The sequence below is a fragment of the Propithecus coquereli genome, unplaced genomic scaffold (assembly GCF_000956105.1).
Source record: "Propithecus coquereli isolate 6110/MARCELLA unplaced genomic scaffold, Pcoq_1.0 Scaffold71, whole genome shotgun sequence".
Taxonomy (NCBI): Eukaryota; Metazoa; Chordata; class Mammalia; order Primates; family Indriidae; genus Propithecus; species Propithecus coquereli.
This window is the reverse complement of record NW_012153174.1, coordinates 3632178-3657657: the sequence shown is the minus strand read 5'-3', so window position 1 is coordinate 3657657 and position 25480 is coordinate 3632178. Positions and strand designations below refer to the sequence as shown.

The 25480-nt window shown below is 46.3% G+C and overlaps 1 protein-coding gene across 1 annotated transcript in view; it reads left to right on the top strand.

Annotated features, from left to right (window-relative positions):
- FAM110B (family with sequence similarity 110, member B) overlaps nt 1–16000 on the top strand; it is a 69322-nt gene extending 53322 nt beyond the window's left edge. Inside the window, exon 2 of the mRNA XM_012661395.1 lies at nt 13150–16000. Coding sequence (XP_012516849.1) covers nt 13480–14592 — 1113 coding nt within the window. The 5' untranslated portion in view covers nt 13150–13479 and the 3' untranslated portion in view covers nt 14593–16000. The remainder of the gene's footprint in view (nt 1–13149) is intronic.
- Nucleotides 16001–25480: the final 9480 nt, after the last annotated feature.

The window sequence follows — 25480 nt, the reverse complement described above, 5'->3', positions numbered from 1 at the left end:
GTTTTCAGATCTAATCGAAGATTTGTTTTGCCCATCCAGCAATGTCTGTAGTTTTTTATTTTAAATATTTATCAGATTACTTTTAATGTGGCTTTTAGGTTATTGTAATCCTTAGAGAGCCTCTTGAGTGAGGTTGCTTTTTTTTTTTCCTTTTTGGCAGGAGGAGGAGGGAGGTGGGGAAGTGAGCAAAGCCGTTTTCGTAGTACATTAGGTGAAGTGTTCACATGTTTATTCTTTTTTCTTGGAACAAAGACATATCCCGAACTGAGCACATGTCAGATGAGAATCCCCATGAGGGATTCTGAAACCTGCTCTCCCAGCATGAGCTGCTGCACTGGGTGGGCCAGAGCCAGGAGGCTCTCTGCAGGTGTCCACAGGTGTCCCCAGTGTCCTATCCTTGGTCCTCGGAGGAGGAGAGTCGTTACCACCATTCACCGCTCAGTAGTGAGGGCTGCAAGGGAGTGCCTGCGAGAAAGGACAGGATTCAGAACGAGAGGTCAGAAAAGGTTTGGTGACCCTTTCTTCAGCTTGGAAGACTCAAGCAGGGCAGAGGGTTCCCGGGGAGGGAGCAGAAGGTGGAGGCAGGTGGCAGAGAGCTTGGGAAGGGGCGCGGGGTGTGCGTCTTGGTGGCACAGTGAGGCTGGGCAGAGGGGAGGAGAGGGAGCCCGTGGCCGCAGACCCAGACCCCTCGTCGTCAGTCTCCCCTTCCCTCCTAAGGCTGTGCTCCCTCCAGACACAGCTGGACCCTATGTCCTGCTGCTTTCGTTCCGAGAAGCCCAGAGCTGGGCGCTGGGCAGGGTGAAATGAACATATTAGTCATTCCTGAGCTTCTTGTCACTTGGACCCAAAAATAATATTTCAAGTACAAATTGTGGTGAAGCCTTACCTTGTACCCTTCTAGGCTTGAAAGTGATTTTATGTAAGACACGTTGTGCTAAAAAGATTCAAATATGTGCTGTAAAAAGTAGGTGTCTATCGTCTTACATGTCTTATTTTGAAGCTGATCCTGCAGTTCAGTCTGAATCCTTACAAATGAAAAATAAATGTCTTTTCGGAGTGTTCTGGAGGCAAAGAATTAGTTCTAATGACAGCTGTACTAAAAGCTCTTCAAGAAATGGAAAATAATTCTAGGTGTTTCTTTTCAAATGAGATGAACAGTGTCCATTATTATTTTAAGGGAATTTACTAGTTCTGCTGTAAAATTCGACCTTGTATTGATTTCCCTTTGCACGTTATTTGTGTTCTAAGCACAATTCAGTGCTAATGAGTTTGTCGTGAATCAACAGTTTCTGTGCACTTATGTGGTGTTGGCACCACGATCGCCAGTCAAAAGGAGGTACTTTGAGTTTCCTTTCAAATTTATAAACATCCCTAGCTTCACTTCCCAAGTTTTTTATCTAACATTTTCACTGGGCCTTTACCATATAAAAGAGCATGCTTGATATTCTACTGAATGTCTAGCACTTTAGTTCAATTCAGTGAACATTTTAGTGAGTGCCTACTGTGTGCATAGCTGGGGGCTTTTGTATTAATAGAAATAGCAATAAAAAGTTTGTGATCCCTCTTCTCCAAATACAATGTGCAGTAAGAGAGTAAAAAACCAGTCTGAGGTTGCTTACTGTTCTTTTTAAAATATCTCATTATTTTCTCAAAGTTCAGCTGACTGTGATAGATCTATGGTCAATGGTGTGAAGAAAGAAAAGTTAAAATGAATGGAACCCAGTTTATAAACATTTTACTTCCTCTAAATTTGTGCATTTAAGCCATTCACAAGGAGCATAGTTATTTGATTTACCAAAAAGTCAAAAAGATTTTTCTTTTCCTCTGGTACCTTCTGGAGGAAGCTAGCACTAAGCAGTTAATGGCCAGAAGAGTAAATTTTCAGAACTAAAATATAATTAGTGTGGGCACCTGAGCCATATTATTTAAATTTAAAACACTTAAAAATACATTCAGTGCTTCATGCGTGTCTTTTTAAGAGCTGGAACAACAATGTGACAAGGTGAGGTGGGCCAGGCCATCCCTGTGTGGACATCGGTGTGGAGCCCCTGCCCCTCATAGCTGAGCATCTTAGACGACTTCCTTAGTGTCTTAAGACATCAGTTTGCTCATCTATAGAGTGGGGATAATAATACTTGCTTTAGAGATATTAGTGGGATTGAATTTAAAAATGTATGAAAGGCATTATTAAAGTTCTGGGGGCACCCTATGTCCTTAGTAAGAAATGCTCATTATTGACAGGTCACTTTTTAACATAATTAGGTAGCAGTTTATCTAATACACTCACAGTAGACATGATCCACTTCCAAAAAAAAAAAAAAATGCTGTTTTTTCTCCCTTCGATTTTAAATGTTTCACCATTATATTACAAGGCACGTTTTATTTCAGAGTAAATATCTTTTGCCCCAAGGCTGTTCACTAGAAATTAAAAATTTTTCCAGAAATAAATGTTCTGTCTGTCTATATTGGCACAGTCATCTTTCTTACCGTGTGTGCCACAGTTGCCTTAGAGGACAAGTTCACATGGCTAAAGGAAAAAGCAGCAACATGCAAAGTGCAGATGCTTAAGGTCGATGCTGGTGGAAGAAGCAGACACAGGCCCCCTAGATCCACACCGCTCTGCATTCTGATCTGGGCTCCCCGTGCCACTCGCCAGTCCTCGCCAGTCCTGGGGAGGTTGTTCATACACGGGCGATCAGGCTGCCTCTTACCGGGGCCTGCTGAGGGGAGGAGTGGGGGCTTTTGGCACGAGGCCTCCGGAGCTCCACGAGGACTACCAGTTTGCAGTCAGAGTTCATTGAGCTGCTACTGCTGCTGCAGGAAGGTGCTCCTGGTCCACCAGGGTGGAGAAACAAACTAACTCAGACTCACAGGAACTAGCAGGTCTTATAAACCTGGGATGTGAGTAGACTAGCCTGGTCCCTTGAACTCCACATTCGTTCAGTTTGGTCATGGCCTCACACATTGTCCCAGCTGAACGTGAAGCTGCATAAAGCTCTCCACGGGAGAGGAGAAACTGGCAGAGAGGGGGATCATTTTATGTTTGTTTGGATAAGGCCGGCACAGTCCTATTGGATTTTCATTAGGGATTCTAGTAGCCTTGCTTTTTAATTACTCGTACTAATTTTCATCAAGTAAGTCATTATATTTCCAAACGATTTTTGGCGCTGGCTCAGAGCGGCATCAATTTCTATAATCCCGGGGGAAAGGCAGGGCTCCCTCACATTGATGCTAGTCGGGGGCCCTCTTATAACAACACATTCTTGACCCTAGGCCAAGGAAGAATGTTAAACTAGAAATGTGATTTTTTTTTTCTGATTCTCTATTTCATTTTAGTTGTTTACATAGGAGGAAGACATTTTAAGAGAAGCTCATTACATTTTTGATAATGGCTTTACTTACAAATGAAAATGAAGCATGTGAACGAGTTTTCCAAATGACCTTGGAGAGTGACATTAAAGTAAATCATCCATCATGGATTGAGATTTGACCTGCTGTTTTTCTCCTACCAACTTTAGGTTTGATTTCATTTTTAATAATGGCGTTATTATTTACTCTAGCCTGTTTCACTCACAGAACTGTTTGCTTTGAAATTCGAAACCACATATTTTCTCTGTAACTCAAATAAAAATGGGGTCACACGAGTGACCTTTTAGCCAGAGACTGTTCAGTCAATCCACTGTGACAGAAATGGCATAGGCTCTGTCACTGGAGAGTAATGGAATCATTTTCAGACAAAAGATCATTCAGTTGCCAGCCGTAAAGCTTGAAATCTAATGATGGTGATTATCAGGGCCAAGCTGTGGACACTGGGGACAGTGTTTAATAATAGCTTACATTTACTGGACAAACTCGGCGCCAAGCTGCAGGCTGAGCACGCTCAACGTGTTAGGTCGTGGAGCTCTCACACTGGCCTGGGAGTTGCAGGAGTCATGATTATCCACGTTTCATAAATGAGGAAACTGAGGCACACCGAGCTGGAGGAACTTGTTCTGGGTTGCAGAGCCAGAAGTGGCGGAGCCCCGGAGCAAGTGCAGTTGACCCCTGCGCCTGACTCTGACCTGAGGAGGGCGCAGTTCAGGGGCTGTAGAAGGCAGGATGCCAGCACCGAGCCCGCAGGCAGACAAGCAGCACACCACAGCAGACCCTGGAGACCCATTCTGTCTCCTGGGCTACATTCATTAGGAATAAATGGGAAGTGAACGTACCGTATTTTTTCCCCATGTCCTAAGCATTTGCCCCACTGAATTCTCCTTTCTATCCCTGGATGAAATCTCAGACAGGACCCATAGCCTTTTCCAGTTCATCTTAAATAATTTGGAATCCTCGGATCAGTTTCAGGCGTGGAAAAGTTCTGCCTATCAACAAGATCAAAACTCCAACCTCTGATCCAGTTTAAGTTGGCTTCCTCTTCGCCCAGTTGCCTTGGAGACCTCTGTGGAGGGGGCACTTAGAAAATGTTGTTCTTCCCTCTTTCCTTGCTGCAGCAGGCCCTGAGTGGGCGTGTGATGTGCAGGGGACAGCAGAGCTTTCAGAGGAAGTAGCAAGGTTCCTCTCCTTGGCTCTTGCAGCTGGAATCTGGTGTCCCCTGGGCATGGCGCATTTCAGAGCCGGTTCTCTTTGAGGACTGTTGGGTACCCTGGAGGCAGCTGCGCCTCCTCCCCAGCCAGTGGGTGTCCATAGCCTTCCCCACAGTGTGGGGCTTCAGGTGGGCATAACCCCTGTTGGCTTCCCTGTTGGCTTCCTTTCGGGGAGCTCCTTTGATGATAACCCCAGACCACCTGTGGGCCTAGGAAGCCCTGACCCTTGAGCTCCTGGAAAGGCCATTTCCTCTTGCCTGGGTGGTCTGGTTGGAGAGTCCAGCACAGACTCTGCCCTGAGACCTTCAGACTTGAGGTACCAGCCAGTCCCCAGGCTCCTCTGCATGGAGGGACCTCTATCGAGCTGCCTGGATGGCCCCTGAGTTCAGCCTCAGGCTGTCTGAGAGGAGGGTAGGCTGTGGCCACCATCGCGTACCCGAGCACTGAGCTTTCGGCTGGCCTGATGCTGCTCTCCTGTGGCAAAGTTGTTCCCATTTCAGTAAACTTGGTATCTTTCTTTGCCCACCTGGCATCATGCAAAACCTTTACGGGGGTAATAAACTGTACCCCAGCCACTCTCACCTCCCGACCTGCCACCTGGAGGCTGTCACCTTAACATAGTCCGTGTTCAGTTATGTCAGAGTAACGTTCCCACGTTGATCGAAATACCCGTGCTGCTTCTGTGGTGTTGCAGCGGTTGCCTCAGGAGAGCCGCTGGGGGGCATTCCTGGATCTATATTCATAAAAATGTTAGAAGGTAAACGTTGGCCTCCCTCACGTCCCCACACTCACTCCAGCATTTGTTTCCCGTCCTCTGGTCCTACAGAGTGGATGTGTCAGAAGAAACGAGACTCGAAGGGGTTGCTGAAAAAGTGGGGAAATGGTTTACGCATCTTGTGGAAAAAATGAAAGCACCTAGTTAAAACAAAATAATAGAAACCTAGGGCAAGAGGATTTCTTATTAAATAACATTAGAAGACCTACCTAGCCAGCTAAAAGAATAAGCTTAAAAAAAAAATGGCTAGAATACTGGAACCAGAAGTTTAAATGTTATTAGGAAAAGGCTGTGGTTTCAAAGAATTTACAAAGTGATAGTGTTGCTGGCAAGAAGATTATTTTACTTACAGCCCAGAGCTGATGGCTGACAGCAACCCCGAGGTCAGAAAGAGAGGGTCCAGCCATCAGAATTATAGATGGTGGGGGATTTTACCATGGAGATACGAAAGAAGACAGACACATCACTCAGCAGTTGAAAAAGTGCAGGTCCCGAAAGGGTGGTGGTTTGGACTCAGTGTTTCCAGATGGTTGGCCCTCTGATTCCATAGTTTCTGTCCAGGTCGCAGTGTGTAGAGTCAGGCTTTTGTGGCACATGCCTTTTACTCCCCCGTTCGCTCTTCCACTTTTGTTACTCTCCTTTGCTTTCGCAGCCTTTGCAAGTTGTTCTCACGGTATAAAAGGGATCAGTAAAAGGGATTCTGTGCTTGGAAGGGAAATAAAAGGGAAGGTGAGATGTCGTATTAATTAAAATGTAAAATGGATAAATAAGTATCTTCCAAATGGAATGGCATTGCTTCCTTTAACATGCAGAAACCAGGGATGATTCGTAAATTCGTTTTGCTTTTAAGTATACTTTTTGTGACAACCACAATATTATTAACTATTTGCGATCGTGTATTAAGGGGCCGACAGGATTCATGATCCTGTTGATTAAAAACGTCTCAGGCGGAGGGGAGGGCAGACGCATGAACGAGTGGGAACGCAGATGCGAAGGGGCTGCCGTAGTTCAGTTTGGCTCAGGCCTGGGGTGCAGAGGAGGAAGGCAGTGGGGATGAGAGTGGCGCGTGTATAACTTCCCCAAACCACTTCTCAGTCCAGCCGAAAGCCCGGAATGCATCAGCCTCAGCACACACCTCCTCCCCCTCCACGTCCTGCCCTGTCTGCCTCCAAGTTCGGCCCAGTGCACCTTTTAAACATCTCTCGAAACTGCTCACTCTTCTCTCCTTCCCAAAGACACCCTCCTGATAAGGGTTATGTGAGTGAAAAGTGCCTGTGTGCTCTTATTTGACCCACCCAAAAAACCCTAAAGAAGTAGGTATTGTTATCACCCCCATTTTCCAGATGGGAAACCTAAGGCACGGGAAGATGAAGTGAGCTGCCAAGGCTACTTAACATGGGCCAGAGCCAGGATGCAAACCGGTAGACAGTGCCATGTTGGGTGACACCAAGCCCAGCTGCCATCTCGCCTCCCCCGGACAGCTCTGACCCACCTCTCTGCAGTACACGCACCCCCCTCTCGTCCTGTCCCCACACTGCGGCCGGGGGATTTTTTGAAAATACAAGCATTACCATGTCACTAATTCTTAATTACCCCCTTACTCTTTGCATAAAATACAGATTCCATTTGCCCTTCCTCCACGCCCAGTAGGCCTCCAGCCACCGTCCCCTGGCACTCTGTACTGGCCATTGGATGGTTTTTAAGTTTCTCGAATGCACCATGAACTCAGTCGACAGCTGCCCTGATGATGGACACCCTCACCTCCTGTGCCTTTGTTCGAATTCATCCCCACCTCACCTTCCCTTCACCTTCAAGTCCTTGCCGCATCTACATTAGACAATTAATATTCATCAGATGTATTTTGAATCTTTTTTCTAAATTGTCCATGACTTTTCTACTTCTTAACATCTTACACGTCAGTAACTGCTCAGTCAGTAGGTGCTAACTGATTGAACACAGCCTAATTTAGTAAGTACTCCTATATTTTGAGTTTGTTTCTCCTACATTTGTAAAGAATACAGAAGTTAACATTGTCCTGTGAAACAGCATTTTTACTTCAATGACAAGGATATGACTTTGTTCTTAAATGGGAAAACCCAAGAATAGAGACAGGAGAGTGATCCCTGGGCAAGTTGGACGCTTATGCTTAGAGTCAGTAAGCACCAGTGCTGTTACCAACAAAAATAAAACAGCAGTGTTCCAGAGAACAGTTTTACGCATGTTGCAAAAGTTTTGGGATCTGGCATGTTAGGACACTAGAAGAGTCAGTTCTTCTAGACTCTTTTTTACCTCAAAGGTAAATTGCTTCTCGTGCTTTTTGCCCCCAGGAATGTTTGTGCTGAAGACATTTCACAGTTCGCCGGGTTCAACACATTCGTTTTTAGGGATAAGAAAATCAAGACACCGAGATGTTAGGAGACGTAGGGTTGAATTAGCCAGGCTTGCTCTCTCTAGTAGTGTTACCCCCTTTTCCTGCCACGAGGCACGGGAGACACAGCTGCTCTCATGTACTTGGAAACCGCTGTGGGTGCGTCCAGGTGGTGTTGGGTTCCCAGGTCCTTGCTCTAACTCCAGGGCTTCCTTTCCTGCTTAAAAATTGAAGACTCATTAGGCATTAACTATCCTTTTCCTCTTAATTACCAGAAGCACCATTAAAGGAAAAGTAACAAAGCAGCAGATCCAATTTGGCCCACAGCATTTTATAATATTGAACTTTAAAATCAGGAGAGTTTTGTAGAGCTCCGGATTTTCGGCTGTGTCAACAGTTAGCTGCATTCCCCCGGGCAGGCCTCAGCTGGGGCCCCTTCCCCGAGCCTCGCACTCTCCCATTATCTGCCTGACCTCAGAGGCATCGAGGCACAAATTGCCTGGATTACAGGAACTCTGGCTTTAGCATTATTTCCAGTAAACCGTGTATGAGGTTCATTTTCTATGTCTAACCACCTCCGGGATTGCAAACGTTTGTAGACCTACCGTGCTGAGTCTCCCCGGCGTTACACATCAGCTGAGGATTCTATTCTTCATCTTACTGCCCCCTGTGAGCCACCGACAGTGTGGAAATTAAGATTCAGGCCCCTTTGGTTTTAAAAACTTGGAATTATCAGAGATTGCTATTGCCTAAAAAGCCCCAGACTTGCTCAGTTCAGAGACAAGAAACTCTGGCCCGTTTCCTCTGTGCCGGAGGCGTTTGGTTCTAGTAGGATGCTGGCTGGTGCGGGAGTGGGCTTCTGCCCTTCCCTTGCTACTCAAAGGCAGCAGCATCGCCCAAGGTCTGGTGGGAAATGCAGAATCTAGGGCCTCATCCCAAATCTGCTGAAATCAGACTGTGTTTTAAGGGGATCTCCAGGGGATGGGCAGGCGCACTGAAGTGTGAAAAGCACCCCTAGAGTGCCTGGTGGGAGATGACATTTCTCCTCCTCGTCCCTGTGTTCCTTGTCCCCCAGCTGCCTCTGTGTGACAGAATAACCAGGCCTCACTCACAGATGCGTGGCCCCTGCCAGCCCCAGCCCCGCTCCTCTACCCCACGGTCACCGCCGGGCCAGATTGCTTTTGAGTTTACACCCGCCCGGAGTCAGCAGGCCACTTTGCAACTTGGCTGTGCCAAGTTTCTTTCCCTCAATCCTTCTTATCCCCTCATGAAATTCTCAAGTGGATGTTAAACGGGGTAGAATGTAGCCAAAGTGGTTCGTGAACGGAAATTTCTCCCTCACTCAGGCTTGTGTTCCCCTCCTGAGCCGCAAGTCAAGGGTAAAGCAGGCCGTGTAATTACTTTCGTTGCTGAAACCCTACGAGGCCAAGATCTCATTTTCCTTCCCTGAAACAACATGAAGCCCCTCCCAGCCCAGCTGTTGGCCTGACTGTCCCATCAGTGCCCCGCCTGACCTGAGGGGCCTGTCCGGGACGGCATCGGGCCACAGCCAGTGCAGTGACATGGCCCACAGCGTCCCCCGAACGGACTTTATTTGCTGCTTTCCCGTTTCTGACACTACGGTGTAGCTCCAGGTTCCCAGGTGTATGATTTACCGTTTGACTATTGTGGTCGGAGGTGCCAGGTACATTCTGCACGACAAAGTCTGTGCTACAAAATTCAGAGTATTTCTCCAGAACTCTACAGCTCTGTCCCTGCCAACACTGTTTACACATCAAAAACTCAAAGAACAGGCATACGGTTAAGTATTACGAGAAAGAGCAGCCTAAGCCACCTTCGTTATTTTTGAAGTAGGTTTAGTTTGTTGGCTAAAACAGGTAGAAAACTTTGAGTATGCCTTGTTATCCCAGAGCACCCAAACACTTTCTACAGCTTCTTCTGTTGCTTTTGAGGGTTCCAATAAGATGATGTTCTTTTCCTCAAAGTTCCAGTTAAAACTATTATGATTTAATTAAAACTATTATAAACTCTAACCGTGATCATCTTGAAAGACCATCACTATGTTGAAAATTATTAGGGAAACTGGGAAGGGCAGAGGAAGAGGGAGAAAGAGTGGAAACCAAAAGGAAATGAAGTAGGAGTACTTAGAAATAATTGCTATTTGTGACATAATTTTTTCACACTGGTTTTAAGATTAGTAATTGCTTGCTCACGGGCTGGAGAAGCTGTCCTGAGGATATCTGCCTCTTGGATAAAGAAATCGGTATGCAAGGAAGACAAGGAGCTTCCTGGGGAATGTTCCTAGGAGATACAGACTGGTGTTCCTCAGTCTTGTGAGTTGAGAGTAATGATTTTTACTTACTGTTGCAAACAGTACCAAAGCCCATCTTATCAGACAGGCAAGCATACAGGAAGGCCATGCCAGTGGGGATAGACGGTTTAGGTTTCTAGTCCTAATATGATGGGACTAGAAGAGAAGGTGGTTAGAAGAGAAGCACAGGTCTGCATGAGCTTTAATGACAGTGGACATCACATGAGAACTACAATTCATCATTCGAAAAGTACTGTTCTGTTGTTTTAGGGCTTTTTAATAAAAGCCATTCTAACTGGGGCAAGATGATACCTCGTTGTCGTTTTAATTTGCATTTTCCTGGTGATTAGTGATGCCGAACATTTTTTCATATGTTTATTGGCCATTTGTCTTTCTTCTTTTGAGAAGCTTCTGTTCATGTCTTTTGCCCACTTTTTAATAGGGTTATTTTTTCTTGCTGACTTGCTTGAATTCTTTGTAAATTCTGGGTATTAGCCCCTTGTGGGATGTGTAGCTTGTGACTATTTTCTCCCATTCCGTCGGTTGTCTGTCTGCTCTGTTGATTGTTTCCTTAGCTGTGCAGAAGCTTTTTAGTTTAATCAAGTACGATTTATGAATTTTTGTTGTCGTGATTGCCATTGGAGTGTTAGTCATAAATTCTTTGCCTAGGTTGATAACTAGAAGAGTTTTTCCCACACATGTGCACAGAGGGAATCAAAACTCAGTAGAAGTCAACCAGGGAAGAGGGGGAAAGGGAGGGGCAAAAACCTACCCAATGGGTACAGTGAACACTATTTGGGTGATGGGCACACCTATAGCTGGGACTCAAGCATTACAAAATCAATCCATGTAACCTAAAACATTTGTACCCCCTTAATATTTTGAGATAAATTTTAAAAAGCACACATCGTCCTAGGAACAGTTAATACTAGAACATACAAAAGTTAAGTCACTCACCAATATTCCTCCAGTGTGCCATTCTAAAACTGGAAATAGCGAGAAGGGGTTGTAAAAATCTTGCCCAACCAACTCATGTCACAGGAGAAGGGACACAAGCTCGTCTACCACCACCCAGTGGGTGTTTTCCACTCTAGTCCTTAGGCACAAAGTTGATGGGTGCAGATCTCAGTCCTGCTCTTCACTGTGCCCCTTCCTCCCCTCCCCCCCCACCTTCTGGCAGTGTGGAAGCACTAGAGGTAATCGGTGGCGACATCATGTCATGCTCAGGAGAAGCATGGCTTGTCCTGGAGTCAGCCCTCTCCCCAGAGCCCTGGGTGTGATGCCATAGGGTTGCTTCTCAGCCCAGGCTCTGCTACCTGCTCTGGGTTGGAGTCCCTTCAATGAAGGGGTGAGACTGTGCCTCCACCCCCAGAAGGGCCCTGGTACCTTCCCAGTGCGGGGGACCCAGGGTGGTGGATGAGCAGATGCAGAGACTGTGCAGTCATAGAAATCGGGGCTCCTTTCTGACATTTCTTTCTGAATATGTTCAAAGAAACAATCTCATTTTATCTTCATGGGAGGAGGTGGTTTTTTTTAAAACTAAACTGAGGTATCAAAATAGAACTGCATGATTAAAGGAAATTGTTATATAGGAATTACCTTGAGCTTTCCCAAATTTTGCATAGGAAAATATTTTTATTAGAGCAAATCCTTTAGCAGATCACTAAAACTGCCCTAGCAAAACATGGTGGTGGGTTGTATTTGGAGACAAAGAGTTTCAGAGGATTATAAAGAGAAATATCAGCCTTTATTCTCCCTATCTTCATTTTCTTACCATGAGAGCAGATAATTTTATAATAACGTCACTTTATTTATTTTGTAAATTAGTTATATGACATGATAGTTGAATACATTACTCTCCTAACATTCATAGTTATAACCAAAATGTTGCTAAGGTCATTAACTCGTTGCTTTGGAATACTGATGCATTGTAAATGTGTTCTGCCTCTAGGTGCGGGCGGGAGTCCGGGGGGGGGGGGGGGGGGGGTTGTTCCACGGGCTGCAGGGGCAAATGTTGCCACTTCATATGCCAGATAATGTAAGACTCCTTATAGAATTATATTGGGAGTATTGATGTGTCCAATTATAATGGGGTTTTTTGGTGGTTATTTGGGTAGTCAAGTTGGTCAGAAAGTTGTAAGTCCCATGAAAGCTTAATTGTTATCCAAGTTTTCTATAACATAAAGTAACATATTTTTAGGTATGATTGACATTTAAAATATCAATCTTAAAATCTTAAAGGTTTTGTTCCTAGTACTTTAGGGGGATTTGGGAAGATACTTACCACAAAGAAACTTTTGATTTCTGCTCATTAAGTGTGAAAAATTATGGAGCATTTATAATCAAATTATCTATTTATGTGGTTAATCTAGAAGTATTTCTAGGTTGTTTTTTTTTAACTGTTAAAACATAAGCTTGTGTTTTTAGTGGGATGAACTTCATACATATTCCTGGTTTTCGGGACAAAGTGTTTTTAAGCATGTACCTTGGCCAAAGTATGATAAGTAAAACATATTCACAAAAACTTTTTAAAAGCTTTGCTGCCAATCCCATTTCTTGCCTACCTTTTCAGTTTTGAAGAGTTAAAGAAGTGATTGTCCTAAGTGTTACCAAGAGATTGGTAGCAAGCAGTCCGAAGTTCTGCTTCATTGCAAAAGAAACATAATTCAGGACGGTGCAGCTGGAGGCACATAAGGGATTCTTAGGAACTCGGTGGCATTTTAAGGAGCTGGGAACCGGGCATGGCTAGACCCTCATTTCTACATTCATCTAGAATTTCCGGGGTTTTGATCCAAGAAATGCCAGGCAGGCGTGTTCAGGAGGCAGATCTCACCAATGGGGAGGCAGCTGGAAGAGTTCGCGCGTGGGAAACCCCGGCCCCTCTCTCCCTCCCACACACTCGCCTCTGGCCGCCGCGGTGCGTCGCCGCTGCAGGCCGGGCGCGAGGTCCGAGTGGCCCCCTGCGGCCGACGCGGAGCAGCTCCCCAGCCGGCAGCGGCGACCCTCGGGCGGCGCGGGGGCGGCGGCGGGGCGGGCGCGCTGCGGGCCGCTCTGTTGCTAGAGCCGTGATGTCACCCGCCCCTCCTAACCCGCGGTTGGTTGTTTTGTGTTTCAGCTCTGCCTGCAGTTGAACACAAAGACCTGGAGGAGACTCCCACATCCTTCAGGGAGAAGAAAGGAGGCAGCGAAGCAGATTAAAGGAACTTGTGGCTGGTGGCCTTTCTGGGCAGGGGCGGCCCGGAACGGGAGCGAAGGGCACGAAAGCCACGGTGGCGGTGAATGAGCTGTGAGATGAGGCGCTGCCACCGCCGCTGCCGCCGCTGCTGACGCTCCGCTTCCACGTCCCTCTGCCGCTCTTTGTGCTTCATGTACATGTGTCTATTCAGGCCGGCCGGAGGCGCCCAGAAGAGAATCCAACACGGCCGCCGGGGAAAGAGCGCCCGCCATGCCCACGGAGAGCCTACAGACAGGTAGCATGGTGAAGCCGGTCAGCGCAGCGGGCACCTTCACCTCGGCCGTGCCCCTGCGCATCCTCAACAAGGGGCCCGACTACTTCCGCAGGCAGGCCGAGCCCAACCCCAAGCGGCTCAGCGCCGTGGAGAGGCTGGAGGCCGACAAGGCCAAGTACGTCAAGAGCCAGGAGGTGATCAACGCCAAGCAGGAGCCCGTGAAGCCGGCCGTGCTGGCCAAGCCGCCCGTGTGCCCGGCCGCCAAGCGCGCGCTGGGCAGCCCCACGCTCAAGGTGTTCGGCAACCACGCCAAGACCGAGAGCGGCGTGCAGCGGGAGACGCTCAAGCTCGAGATCCTCAAGAACATCATCAACAGCTCCGAGGGCTCCAGCTCGGGCTCGGGGCACAAGCACAGCTCGCGCAACTGGCCGCCGCACCGGCCCGACGCGCCCGACCCGCACCGCCACTCCTTCGCCGAGTCGCTGAAGGTCTACCCCACGCAGGGCCGCGCCAGCCCGCAGGAGGGCGGCTCCCACGTGAGCCGCAGGCTGCTGGAGCCGTCGGCCGAGTCCTTCCTCCACGTCTCCCACAGCTCCTCGGACATCCGCAAAGTGACCAGTGTGAAGCCCCTCAAGGCAATCCCCTGCAGCAGCTCCGCCCCTCCCCTGCCTCCCAAGCCCAAAATCGCAGCCATCGCCAGCGTGAAGTCCCCCGAGGCCGACCCGGTGGAACCAGCCTGTGGAGTCAGCCGAAGACCATCCCTCCAGCGGTCTAAGTCAGACTTGAGTGACAGGTACTTCCGAGTGGACGCGGACGTGGAGAGGTTCTTCAACTACTGTGGACTGGACCCGGAAGAGCTGGAAAACCTCGGGATGGAAAACTTTGCAAGGGCTAATTCTGACATAATATCCCTCAACTTCCGCAGCGCAAGCATGATCAGCTCAGACTGTGAACAGTCTCAGGATAGTAACAGTGACCTTAGAAATGACGACAGTGCCAATGACCGGGTGCCATATGGCATTTCCGCCATCGAGAGAAATGCTAGAATCATCAAGTGGTTATATAGCATCAAACAAGCTAGAGAGTCACAGAAGGTCTCCCACGTGTAAGAGACACGGTGGTGGAAAAGAGGGGGGTGGGTCTCTGTGCATATGCAGTTGTAAAGGTTGTGAGGTCTCCTTGAAGTGTTGTGAGCTTCTCCACTCTTTGTGTTGCTCGTTGTGCAATGTTTTCAAGTTGCATGCCTGTCAACATGGGGACTGACCTGGCTTCCACGTCACCATCGCTGCCGAGCCTGGCTGAATACACACCATCTGCCAAAAGTCGCAGGCCAGAATCCAAATAGGGCTTTGCTCTTAAGCAAAACTGTTTACACGAAAACGGTATACGACTTAAATATTTATGTGGTTCTTGTGTTTTTATATCCCTCGCTATTGTGTCTTAATTAAAAGTTTTATCAACTGGCTTTTAAGTTGAGAGCAAAATCTTTTTGAAATAAAAAGCCACTTTGCCTACATATGAGACCATAACAGCGGGAAAATAAATGGGATCTGCTACCAGACAGATAGTGACTGACAGAAGGAACATAGAACCAGGCTGGGTTTTCTGTGGAATTCAAGTGGTGAGCCTGATGTTTACCGTTTACATGTTGAAATTCTCTTGCCACTTAGTGAAGCAATTTTGGGGTAAGGATGCTACGTTTTGTGTCCAGTTCAGTGTGTAAATAATGGTGGTTCTGTGTCATACTGACCCCAAGGAAAGATGATCAGATACAGCGAAGGATGATTAAATCTAGGAAGTTGGGTGTTTGGGGAGTTTGTTGATGTTGTTCCAATTTAGGATAACTCAGAAATTTCTAGTATTAATTTTTTGACAGAAATGGCCACCTTAAAAGCAGATACAGAATGCCTTTTTAAAAAAATGATGTGGGATTTTTTCTGAGTCAAAAGCTACGAATTTCATACTGTTTCTCCCTCCTGTTGTTGTTGTTGTTTTATTTGGGGGAGGGGCTTGTACAGGCTTGAGCTGTCTGAAGACATGAACAAAAATGGAAATACCAGCCATATCAGTAGAGCCTCCCATTCAAAAGTGAGCGCGTTGGTAGCTGAATGGTATCTGAGCAGTGTGATTCTGTTGTCTTGCATATGTTATTCTCTCAGGCTGTGGGTCTTTGTTACAACTCTAAGAAAACTGTAGAAACACAACACTATGTAGCTTTTCCACCCTGTGGTCTCTAGTGCTGCCTATCAACTTGTTCTCTTTTTTTCTCAATAACCTGTCTTCCAGGTGGTTTAGTTAGCTGCCAGCCATCTGACCGCATGGTGTGGCAGTGGAGAGGTCTGCCTCATTGCTCTCGCCACGCTCTGAAGTTCTCAGCAGCACTACCTTAGACTTCATCAGCTAATAGGAAACCTTTATGGTGTAAATGCTGTAAGACTTTGTACATACTTCAGTTGTTATGAAATCTTTAAGAATACAAAAGAAAAGTTATGCTAATAAATCGCTCTGGTGCAGGCACTAATGGTGGTGGTTTCTCTTTGTCCTTTCCGTTCTCCCTCCACAAAAGTTTGACTCTGGAGTGAGTGAGAAGCAGATTTTTGATAGTCTTGAGGAAACATTATTTCGTTAAGTTATTTTCGCCATATCCCAATTATTCTGAACAGCAGCATTCTTAATCGTAGCTATAGCAATATGCTTTTGCTAAAACAGTTTCATCAGGTTTCCTGAAATATGCTGCTGCTTCTTTACTTAGTTCACACTTCCGTTATTTTTGTCTTTTCTTAAACATCAGGATTTTTCGCGTCTTCCACAAGACTGTTCGGTGGTAAATATTTATGCGTTCTTACCGTGGAGGCATGCCTTTGCAATGTAGAGCCTTGTTTTTATTTGTACTAACACCAGCCCGGCATCAGTACCACAGCATGCGTCCGTGCGCTCGTCCGCTCCTTCATTCCTTCCTCTTCGTCATGTCTCTTGTTGAGTGACTCTCCTTTATAGGCATCAGTGATAGGCACTGGACTGTCATGGTCAACAACACAGTCTCTGCCTCGAGAGACTTAAGATTTTCATATTTTAAGAGAAATACCATTCCCTCTTAGTGGATGTGTGCTGCCCTATTAACTTGGACATTGAGTCTTCAGTGAGTACTTACTGAATCAAGTTATTTAAAGAATGCTTCTTCCAAAGTTCCTTATAATATGTAAATGTAAAAGAAAGCATTATTTTAAAAGTAATTTTTAGAAACAAATGATATGATTCCCAACTATTACTGTTTATAAAAGCAAATTTGGTTCCTTGACTCCTCCTCCTGGTTTTGAATTATTCCGGTTCTGTCATTCATGTTAGTTGAACTAGGCCTCTGCTTCCCAGAAGAAACACTTTGGAGTGCAGCTATGAGTGGTGGTCATATAATACATTCAAGATAATAGAATAAAAGTAAGTTTTTATTGTAAAAATTTTTTTATTCTTAAAAAAATCAATAAAACAAAGTTTTCTTTCCTCACCATTTTGTAGAAACGTGGCATTTTAAAACATACATGACTTAGCATTTGACATACCCATGTTTCTCTTGCTACTGAAATACTGAAAATAGAAGTTGTTTTCCTAAGGAAGCCATTCTGGGAGGAGATGAGCACTTCTCAGCTAATTTAATGTCACTGCTTTTGCCATTTTGGTCATAGGTTGTATTTGAATCTTCCAGTGTTTCAGTACTATGTGTGATCTGTGTTCAGACAGGACTATAAATCATCCTGCTGTAATTCAGTCTAATCCTCTGTGGCCTTATTTGTACAGTGGACAAATGTGAGGCTTTGGTTCCGATGGAAGATGGGAGCTCCTTATTTTCTTTTTGTTCTTGAATTACAGTTTCTATAAAGGACATTTCAAATGCTTAATATTAAATCCTAAGAGTGAGACATTTCTTGTGAAGTGCTTATTCTAGCTCATGGAAGTATGGTGTGGGCATGAGAGTGTGTGTGTGCGTATGTGTGTGTGTGCGCAGATAAGATGATAGTGTTGGTATAGATACAGTGTTGTCATATAGTTCACACTTTTTTTCTACACAAGGCTCATTGAAACATGGTTGCCCTAGATGGCCCTGGAAACTAGCTGTTTCTTTATGAAAACCACCATATCTTAAGACAGTCCTCCCACATGCATCCCCTCTGCCATTGCCTTTGTTCAGGTTCTCATCATCTCTTACCTGTTTCTAGAAGTTCCTAATTAGAAGTCTTCCCAACACCCCAACCAGCCTCTTTCCTATCCCATTTTATGCCAAAGATAACGTAGTTAATTCTGATTATGTCACTCTTCTGTGGAAAAACATCCCCTGACTTGAATAGGTTGCTGATAGGATAAATCCTAACTTCTTAAAACAGGGAATGTTGTCATCTACCTCTCAGACCTCAGTCACCCAGCCAGCACCTCCCCTACCTGCCCCCCTCAACTCCATCCAAAGGGAAGTTTTCCATTGCGAACTTTTTACCACTGCATTTGTCATCAACTGTGTAACAAATTATCCCCAAATTTAGCCACTTAAAACAGTAAATGTTTATTATCTCAGTTTCTGTGTATCAGGAATCCTGGAGTGGCTTAGCCAAGTGGTTTTGGCTCAGGGCATTTAATGAGGCTGCAGACAAGATGGCGGCCAGGGCTTGACTGGGGCTGGAGGACCCAGTTCCAAGATGGCTCATGTGGTGTCAACAAGAGGCTTCACTTCCTTACAACATGGGCTTCTCCCTAGGGTTGCCTGGGAGTCCTTACAACACGGCATCTGGCTTCCCCTAGAGGGTGTAGACCGAGAAAAAAGAGCAAGGAGGAAGCCACAATGCCTTGTACAATCCTGTATCCTGAGCCACACGCCTCCATCACATTCAATTCATTATGGGTCCTACTCACAGGGAGGGGATGGGAGGAATAGCAAGCAACCTGTGGACATATCTTAAAACCCCACTGCTGCTGAGGTTTAGTGGCTGTAAGTTCTGTAAAAGATGCTTTCTCCATCTTTGACCTCACAGACGCTTGCTCTTCCAAGAGGCAACACAACAGATTTTTTGAGTTTCTATTTGCCTTTTGCCATTAGATTGTAATTTTTGTCATGGCCATGGACCTAGCCTTTGCTAGCCTAACTGATGCCTTTGTGAGAACTTTAAAGAGCTGTGCCTTTCTCAAAACATTTTATTCCCTGTCCAAAAAAAAAAAAACCTGTCCTAATAAACGTGCAGATCTCTCTGAGGACCACAATATATACCATGGCCCCAGAGTGGGGCAGCACACAACACAGCAGCCCAGAGTATATGATGCTCAGTGTCTGTTGGGTTTTTTCTTTTACTTTCATGTTTAAATCCTGTGCTAAATTATAAAAGTTACCACAATGAACCCAAAGTGGTAGTTATTTTCCCCATTTTAGAGGTGAAGAACCTTAGTTCCATGGAGACTAAGCACCTTAACCAAGATCCCAGAGGAATTAAGTGGCGGAATGGACCTTGAACTCAACTCTGAATCTAGCTCTGCCTTCCCCACAGCCCAGTTGAAGACAGGGGGGAGGCAGACTGAGGGTGTTGTGCTTGAAAACAGAAGGGCCCTTAAATTCATCTTGATACTTTTATCTGCTGCCGGTATACATAAACATGTCTCAAACAGTCAAAACTTCAGCAAATTCATTCTTACCTAAATGGTAATCTGTAAATTTACAAAAAATATTTCAGCTCTTCCACTCTGAGTAACATATAGCTCACTGTTCAAAGAGACAAGGCCATTAGAATTGTGCTCTTTCAGTTTAGAGTGTGCCATATTTTAAAGTTGCATCCTGTCGTTTTTGATCAAGGACTTTTAGAAGGAGAGAGGAAGGTGCCTGGCCACAGTTCAATCAGGAAACATTTTGACTATTTGGTGAATCAGCATCCCTCCATTCTCCCGCCCTTGAGGGTGATGCAGCTGGTGTGTTCGGACCAGAAGGAATAAAGAGGTCAAGAGCAGTCCGGATGAGCTTGGTCAAGAGAGATGGTTACTCTCACCACCATCTGGAAACGTCAAACCTGGGTGTCTCGGCCACTTAGCCCTGTAAAATGACTGAGAGCTCTGTCAATTTCTGCAGTGCGGTCCAAGAGCTGCATGGTGAAGGACCCCCAGACTCAGTGGCTGCATGTGCAGCTCCTGCACAAGTCACCTTCATGAGGGTTTCTGCTGTGTGCTCAGGTCACCCCACCTTGCTTTGGAAGAAACCCAGCAGAAGGAAAAGCCGGAGGGGGGTGGGCCTCAGCAGCCTTTTGGAAGCTCTTCCTCCAATGTCAGTGGCCCACGTACCCCAAAGCTTGCCTCCGTTCCCTCACCTGTAAAATGGGGGGACTGCCAACTGAGGTAGGTGTGCCGTTGGCCTCAGAGCTCTGTGACAGCATGGAGAACTGTTTTGGAAGCATTAGGATAGGGTATGAAGAATATGAAAATTCAGAGGGGACTGGTTCATGTTGTGGGCAAGTAGGAGGACAGATGTGGCCTGTTGGGGGCAAAACACTGAACTAAATGACATTTTATTCTCTGTCTATCCGAAACAGCGTTAGTTGGGGAAGGAAATGAAGTCTACGAAAGGATTCTTCTCTGAATGGGAGGAAGCTCCAGAAAGGAGAGAGCCTTGTTAACCTTTCAGGTTGACAGAAGCTGAAAGAATAGAAGGTGGCCAGGTGCACACCAACGTACTGTGCAAGGCTGGAAGGATAAAAATAATGAAAGTTTTTCACCAGTTGATCATTCCATTCATTCAACACTCATGAAACAACCATCAGCATGTCTCAGATGCTATCTAAGCTCTTTGTCACATGATCTCATTTTATTCTCACAAGAACTTTGGAAGTAAATTAAAATCCATCCTACTGATGAGGAATCTGAGGATTAAGCTACTTCTCAAAGGCGCACATCCAATAAGTGGAAAAAGTGAAGCACAAACCTAGATTAATAAAACATATCCTAAGATGCATTCTATACATATGAAAATGGATTTTTAATATCTCATGTGGTGGGAGCTATTTTTGCTCTTTTCCCGTAAGTTGCATTGCAGAACATTTCTCAGAAGCTTAAAACAGTAGTGCACATACTGGCTTGTGATGCTTCCGTACAGAACCACTAGTCTGAGCCACTCAAGACTAGTCATCATATTTGATCATGTCAGGACTGAAGCTTCTGAGTTCTTCTGAGAGGGACAATTAGTGATCAACTCTCCCTCTCCATCTTATTGTACGGAGGAGAGAACAGAGATCCGGACAAACAAGGTGGCAGGGCTCCCCCAGGGCTGTAGAGCCAGTGGACTAGCAGATGGGCTGGAGCCGGGCTGCCCCGACCTCACAGAGGATCCCCGATCAGGGACCAGAGGGACCACGCAGGGCTAGCAATTCCATCGCGTCAAGTACGAGCAGTTTGAGTAACGTGTCCTCTGTTATTCCTATGCAGTGTCCTTTGTCTCTCACACCATGTATCAGATATTTCAAGAAACTTTGATTGGGAGGTTTTCTGTTAGGTTTTCTGTTAATATACATGAACTGTTTTTAAATTAACCCTAGAAGATATACTTAATAAAGATGAAGAAGTTTCTCTAAGAAAGTTTGTAGCAATTTTGGAAATGAGCACCACCATTTTAATATTATTTTATTAATTCTACCATCCATAAACACCCAATGACTCTCAGGTGCTCAGGAACTACTTTCATAGGCCTGATTCCTCTGCCTCCTTGCGGCCACTCATTCTGACTTCCCTTCCTCTCTCCTCCGGGGCTCATAGGAGGATGACATTTCTACACCCGGTAGCATTAGGGGCGGCCAGTTTGAGCCCCGAGCAGAAGGGACATGTGACAGCTGGGAGGAGCCAGTCCACAGTTGTCCGTCTTCCTCCTGGCAACCAGCAAAGTCGCAGAGGGCACAGCCTCATTAGGGTCCTGCATGAGGACTGTGTGGAACAAAGGCCTCCACCCCAGGCTAGCGTGACTGTGCCAACCCAGGGGATAAACTTTGTCCTCGTGAGCTACTGAGAGCACGGGGCTTGTTTCTTATGCAGCGCAACCTAACCTGTCCTGACTATGGCCCCAGTTAAAGCGCACCCACTCTGCCAATCAGAGAGACAGGTAAAGGAGAGACTGCCATGCTGTCCCATCAGGAGGCGAACTGTAGGGATTGGGGACCCAGAATCTGCCTTTTCACAAGTGCCCCGCGTGATTCTTATGCATGTCAAAATTCCAGAGTCTCTACTGTCACACATAATTAGTCTACTTTCCATGTTACTAACTGGAAATCAGGCTGCTGTATTTGCCAGATATTTGAAAATACTTTGATGCATTTTAGAATCACAATTACAAGATCGAGTCTTTTGGAGTCATATTTGCAGAATTTTAAAAAAGCGAACAAAAAAACACATTCAAGAGTACCAAGAGTACCTGCCCGCTGTGATAAACTCAGCAGACTGGAATCACGTTGCAGCCTCTGTCCATTTCCAGTGTCCCAACCCATCCTGGCCACCCTGATCTGGACTGTAGCTTCTGAGCGGGTGCCCACTCTGTTCTTGCTCCCCTCAATTTATTCCCAGAAAGCAACCAGAAGTGATCCTTGAAAAGCAGAAATCACATGGTGTCATTCTTTTGCTGAAAATCTTTCGACAGTTTCCACTGCAGTTATAACACAATTAAGAAAAGCCACAGCTCGGTCTGCAAGGCCCCGTGAGTGTCCCCTCGCCCCTGATCCCCTCATCCATGGGCCCCTTTCCCTCCACCTTCACCCTGCGTGGGCAGCCCTCCTCTCTGCTGTCAGAAGCCACAGGCTCTTCTCACTAGACTCCCAGGGCCCACGATCTTGCAGCTTGCCTTTAATAGACCACTTTCCCCTTGATGCTCAATCTTCCTGTTGCTGACTTGTCATCTTAGATTTCGCTTCAGCTGACACCTCCTCAGAGGGCCCTGCCTGCCACCCTATGTAAGTAGATTCCTGTGTTAACAGCACCCTCTGCTTATTTCCTTCTTGGCACTTTACAGTCTGAAATTATCTTATTCATTAAGTTATTATCACCTTTGACCCCTCCTGTGCCTAGTGTAGTGCCTGGCACAGGGTTAGTGAATAGTATGTCTCATTGGAATGAATGAATGAATCCAAACTGGTCTTCTCGACTAAATCCCACATAGTTGTGGAGCCCCCTCCAGCTTGACCTTTTGCCTCTCCTGTCTCCTGTCTCTGTCGCCAACGCCACTGTTCTACACGTGGAAACTGGGCTTGGTATTGCAGTGTTGCCCTCTTCCTTGCTCTTGGAAAATGAACCAGTGTATTTAAGGTAATGGGGGCCCAGAATGTGGACCTCTCTGTACAAAGAGATTTGACAAGCAAGTATGTCTCACTCCTTGTGCCACTGCCTGTTCACTATGCACCACAGCCTGAGCCTGGCAAGCTGTGCTGGGGGTGGGGCCACTGACCCAAGACTGCAGACGTGATCCGGAGGTCGACGCCCTCATATTTGCTCCAAAGGACAATGAGTAGCATAACCCCCCTTTCTTTGCCAAAATACAAAATCTTACGCTTTGTATGAAAATACATCCTCAAAGTAGTCCTGCCGGGTATTCACCAGTGAAGCCCTCCCGGCAGACTGTCTTTAAGGCAAACCTGGTTCGGAAACACCTCTCGTTTTAGCCTTTCAGTGTGTGCACAATGACCTCTCAACCACAGTCCGCCATCGTTCTCTGGAAACTGCTCACCGGGGGGAGCAAGCCATGCGTGAATGCAATTCCCCCCTCGGCTGAAGAAATCCTGGTGGCTCATAACTGATAACATATGGAAGTTCAACCGGGAGGAGGGAAAACAGGAGGAGGAACTCTCATGACACCACGCCTAGACTGCTTGGGTAGCATGTTTTGCCTTTTGTAAGTGTAAATAAGTTTGAAGCTTTCAGGGATTTCCAGGCATGTGTAATCTTTTCCGGTCGTTTCCTCCTTTTTCTACTTGACAGAGAACGGCAGCCAGGTGAGTTATTTAGGTGCCTCACGAACCCAGCTCCTGGCAGACGGACGCTCCAAATGTTTCAGTCGCATCACTTTCCTCTATGGAGTTCTAGGCCATTTTAAGGACTTGGGCTAACGAGTATTTTATTTTGGTGGGAAACGTTGAAACGTTCATTTATTAACTTCACGGCCATGTGGTTCTTTCACTAATGGCTTTTCCTGTTTGCTCCCAGTGAGCCGACAGCTGCACATGGTTCAGGAATGTGGGGCTAACATCCGTGGCCGCAGGAAAATCCCTCCACTTGCTCTGGACAAAGGCTCAATGTGTTTCTTCCATGTTTCAGATTTCTCAGAGCATCCCAGTGTTGAAGCATCTGATCTCAACTAACCCGCTCCCCTGCAGACCCCTTGCTCTGAGTTTATGGACTTGCTTCCATCTGCTGGGAATTCTTTGGTTTAAAGAACCTGTGAATTGAGATCTGGATAGTGTTTCAGGTTCACCAAATGTTTTCAGCATTTAATTCGCCACCTGATGCCTTTTAAATCTGGTTTAATACATCGAAATGGATTTTTGTGCTTTCTGCTGTGTTCACATGCACGCACATGTTGGATTTCTTAAGGAATTTATTCCAGACAAATGTGCTGAGGATCAAATTACACTACGGTTATTTCTAAAATTAAAATCCTGGCGATTTTTTTTGTCTGTTCAGGGGGATTTGAAATGCTATGCAGACCAGCAGATAGTAAAACTGATTCCAAGATGAAAAAGAAATGTAAAGCATCTTTTCTTGAGCATTTATTTGCTCTTAACTCTCTTTTGCTGGTGACTATGCTGCTTTTTTCACACATTCAGATTTTGAGGGAAAGAAAGAAAAGAAAACAATGGAGAGCCAGTGTCTTGCCTGGTGAGAAGACGGGATAGCTGCTTTTGTGCAGTGGTTCGACTGTTCAACTTTCCTCCTTCTGTCCAGATACAGGTGCCCACTATAAGGTCACCTCCCTGAAGACAGACACTCTTTTTCCCATGACAGTATCACTAGTGCCCGTTAACTGTCTGGCACGTGTTGGTTTAGGTGCGTAATGTTTGTTGAATGGATATGCGGGAGAGAGGAGCAGGATCACCTTAGGACTTCCGATCTGTAGGGAGAGACCAGGAAGGCTTAGTGGGGTGACTTCCCATCAGTTAGGTCCTGTCCCTTCCCAACTCCCCAAACACATATGTGGGTGGTTCTCTCCCTGTAGACTTCTCCATCTCCCTTCTCTTCTCCGAGTTGCTACGAGGTGCCTACCAGGCACTGCTCTAGGCTCTAGGGGTGCAGCAGTGAGCCCGTCAGACAGAATAGCCGCCAGCACCCACTCGGAGCTCTGGGCTCCTTGGCAGAGATGGAGAACAGAGGCAGTAGGCTGGGTGAGTCAGGTGGACAGAATGTTAGATGATGACACACACTTAGGAAAAGCCAATAACAGAGATAGGAAGTGGCCTTGCTCAGGGCATCTGAGTAAGGACGAGGAGGTGAGGGAGGAGCCTGCGAATACCTGGAAAAAGCAATCCAGGTAAAGCCCATCAGAGAAACCACAGGGCTGCCAGTGGGGCTGATCAGGTAGGGCCTTCCAGCTATTTAGCATTCTAAGAGGAAAAAATAGAATGCTCCCTAATCAAATGCCATTTAGGGGACACTCCAGGTTAAATGAACTTACACATGTTATCCGGGAGCTTCATCAGAGCCTTCGATCTCTGAGAGGCAGTTTTAGTGCACACTGTTTCCTAAGTGTTTGAGTCAGGAAGCACTTTTGTGGGGAACTCGGGAACTCTCTCTGAAGATGCCAGGGGTGAGCTGAGGGGCTGGGGAGTGGTGGCGGGAGGCCTGCCCTGGTCACTGCTGCGTCTCAAGTGCACCTAACCCAGCCTGCGACTGCAGAAAACCCAAGAAAGAGAAGAGTCAAAACAGACGGCTGTGGCCAGGCGCGGTGGCTCACGCCTGTAATCCTAGCTCTCTGGGAGGCCGAGGCGGGCGGATTGTTTGAGCTCAGGAGTT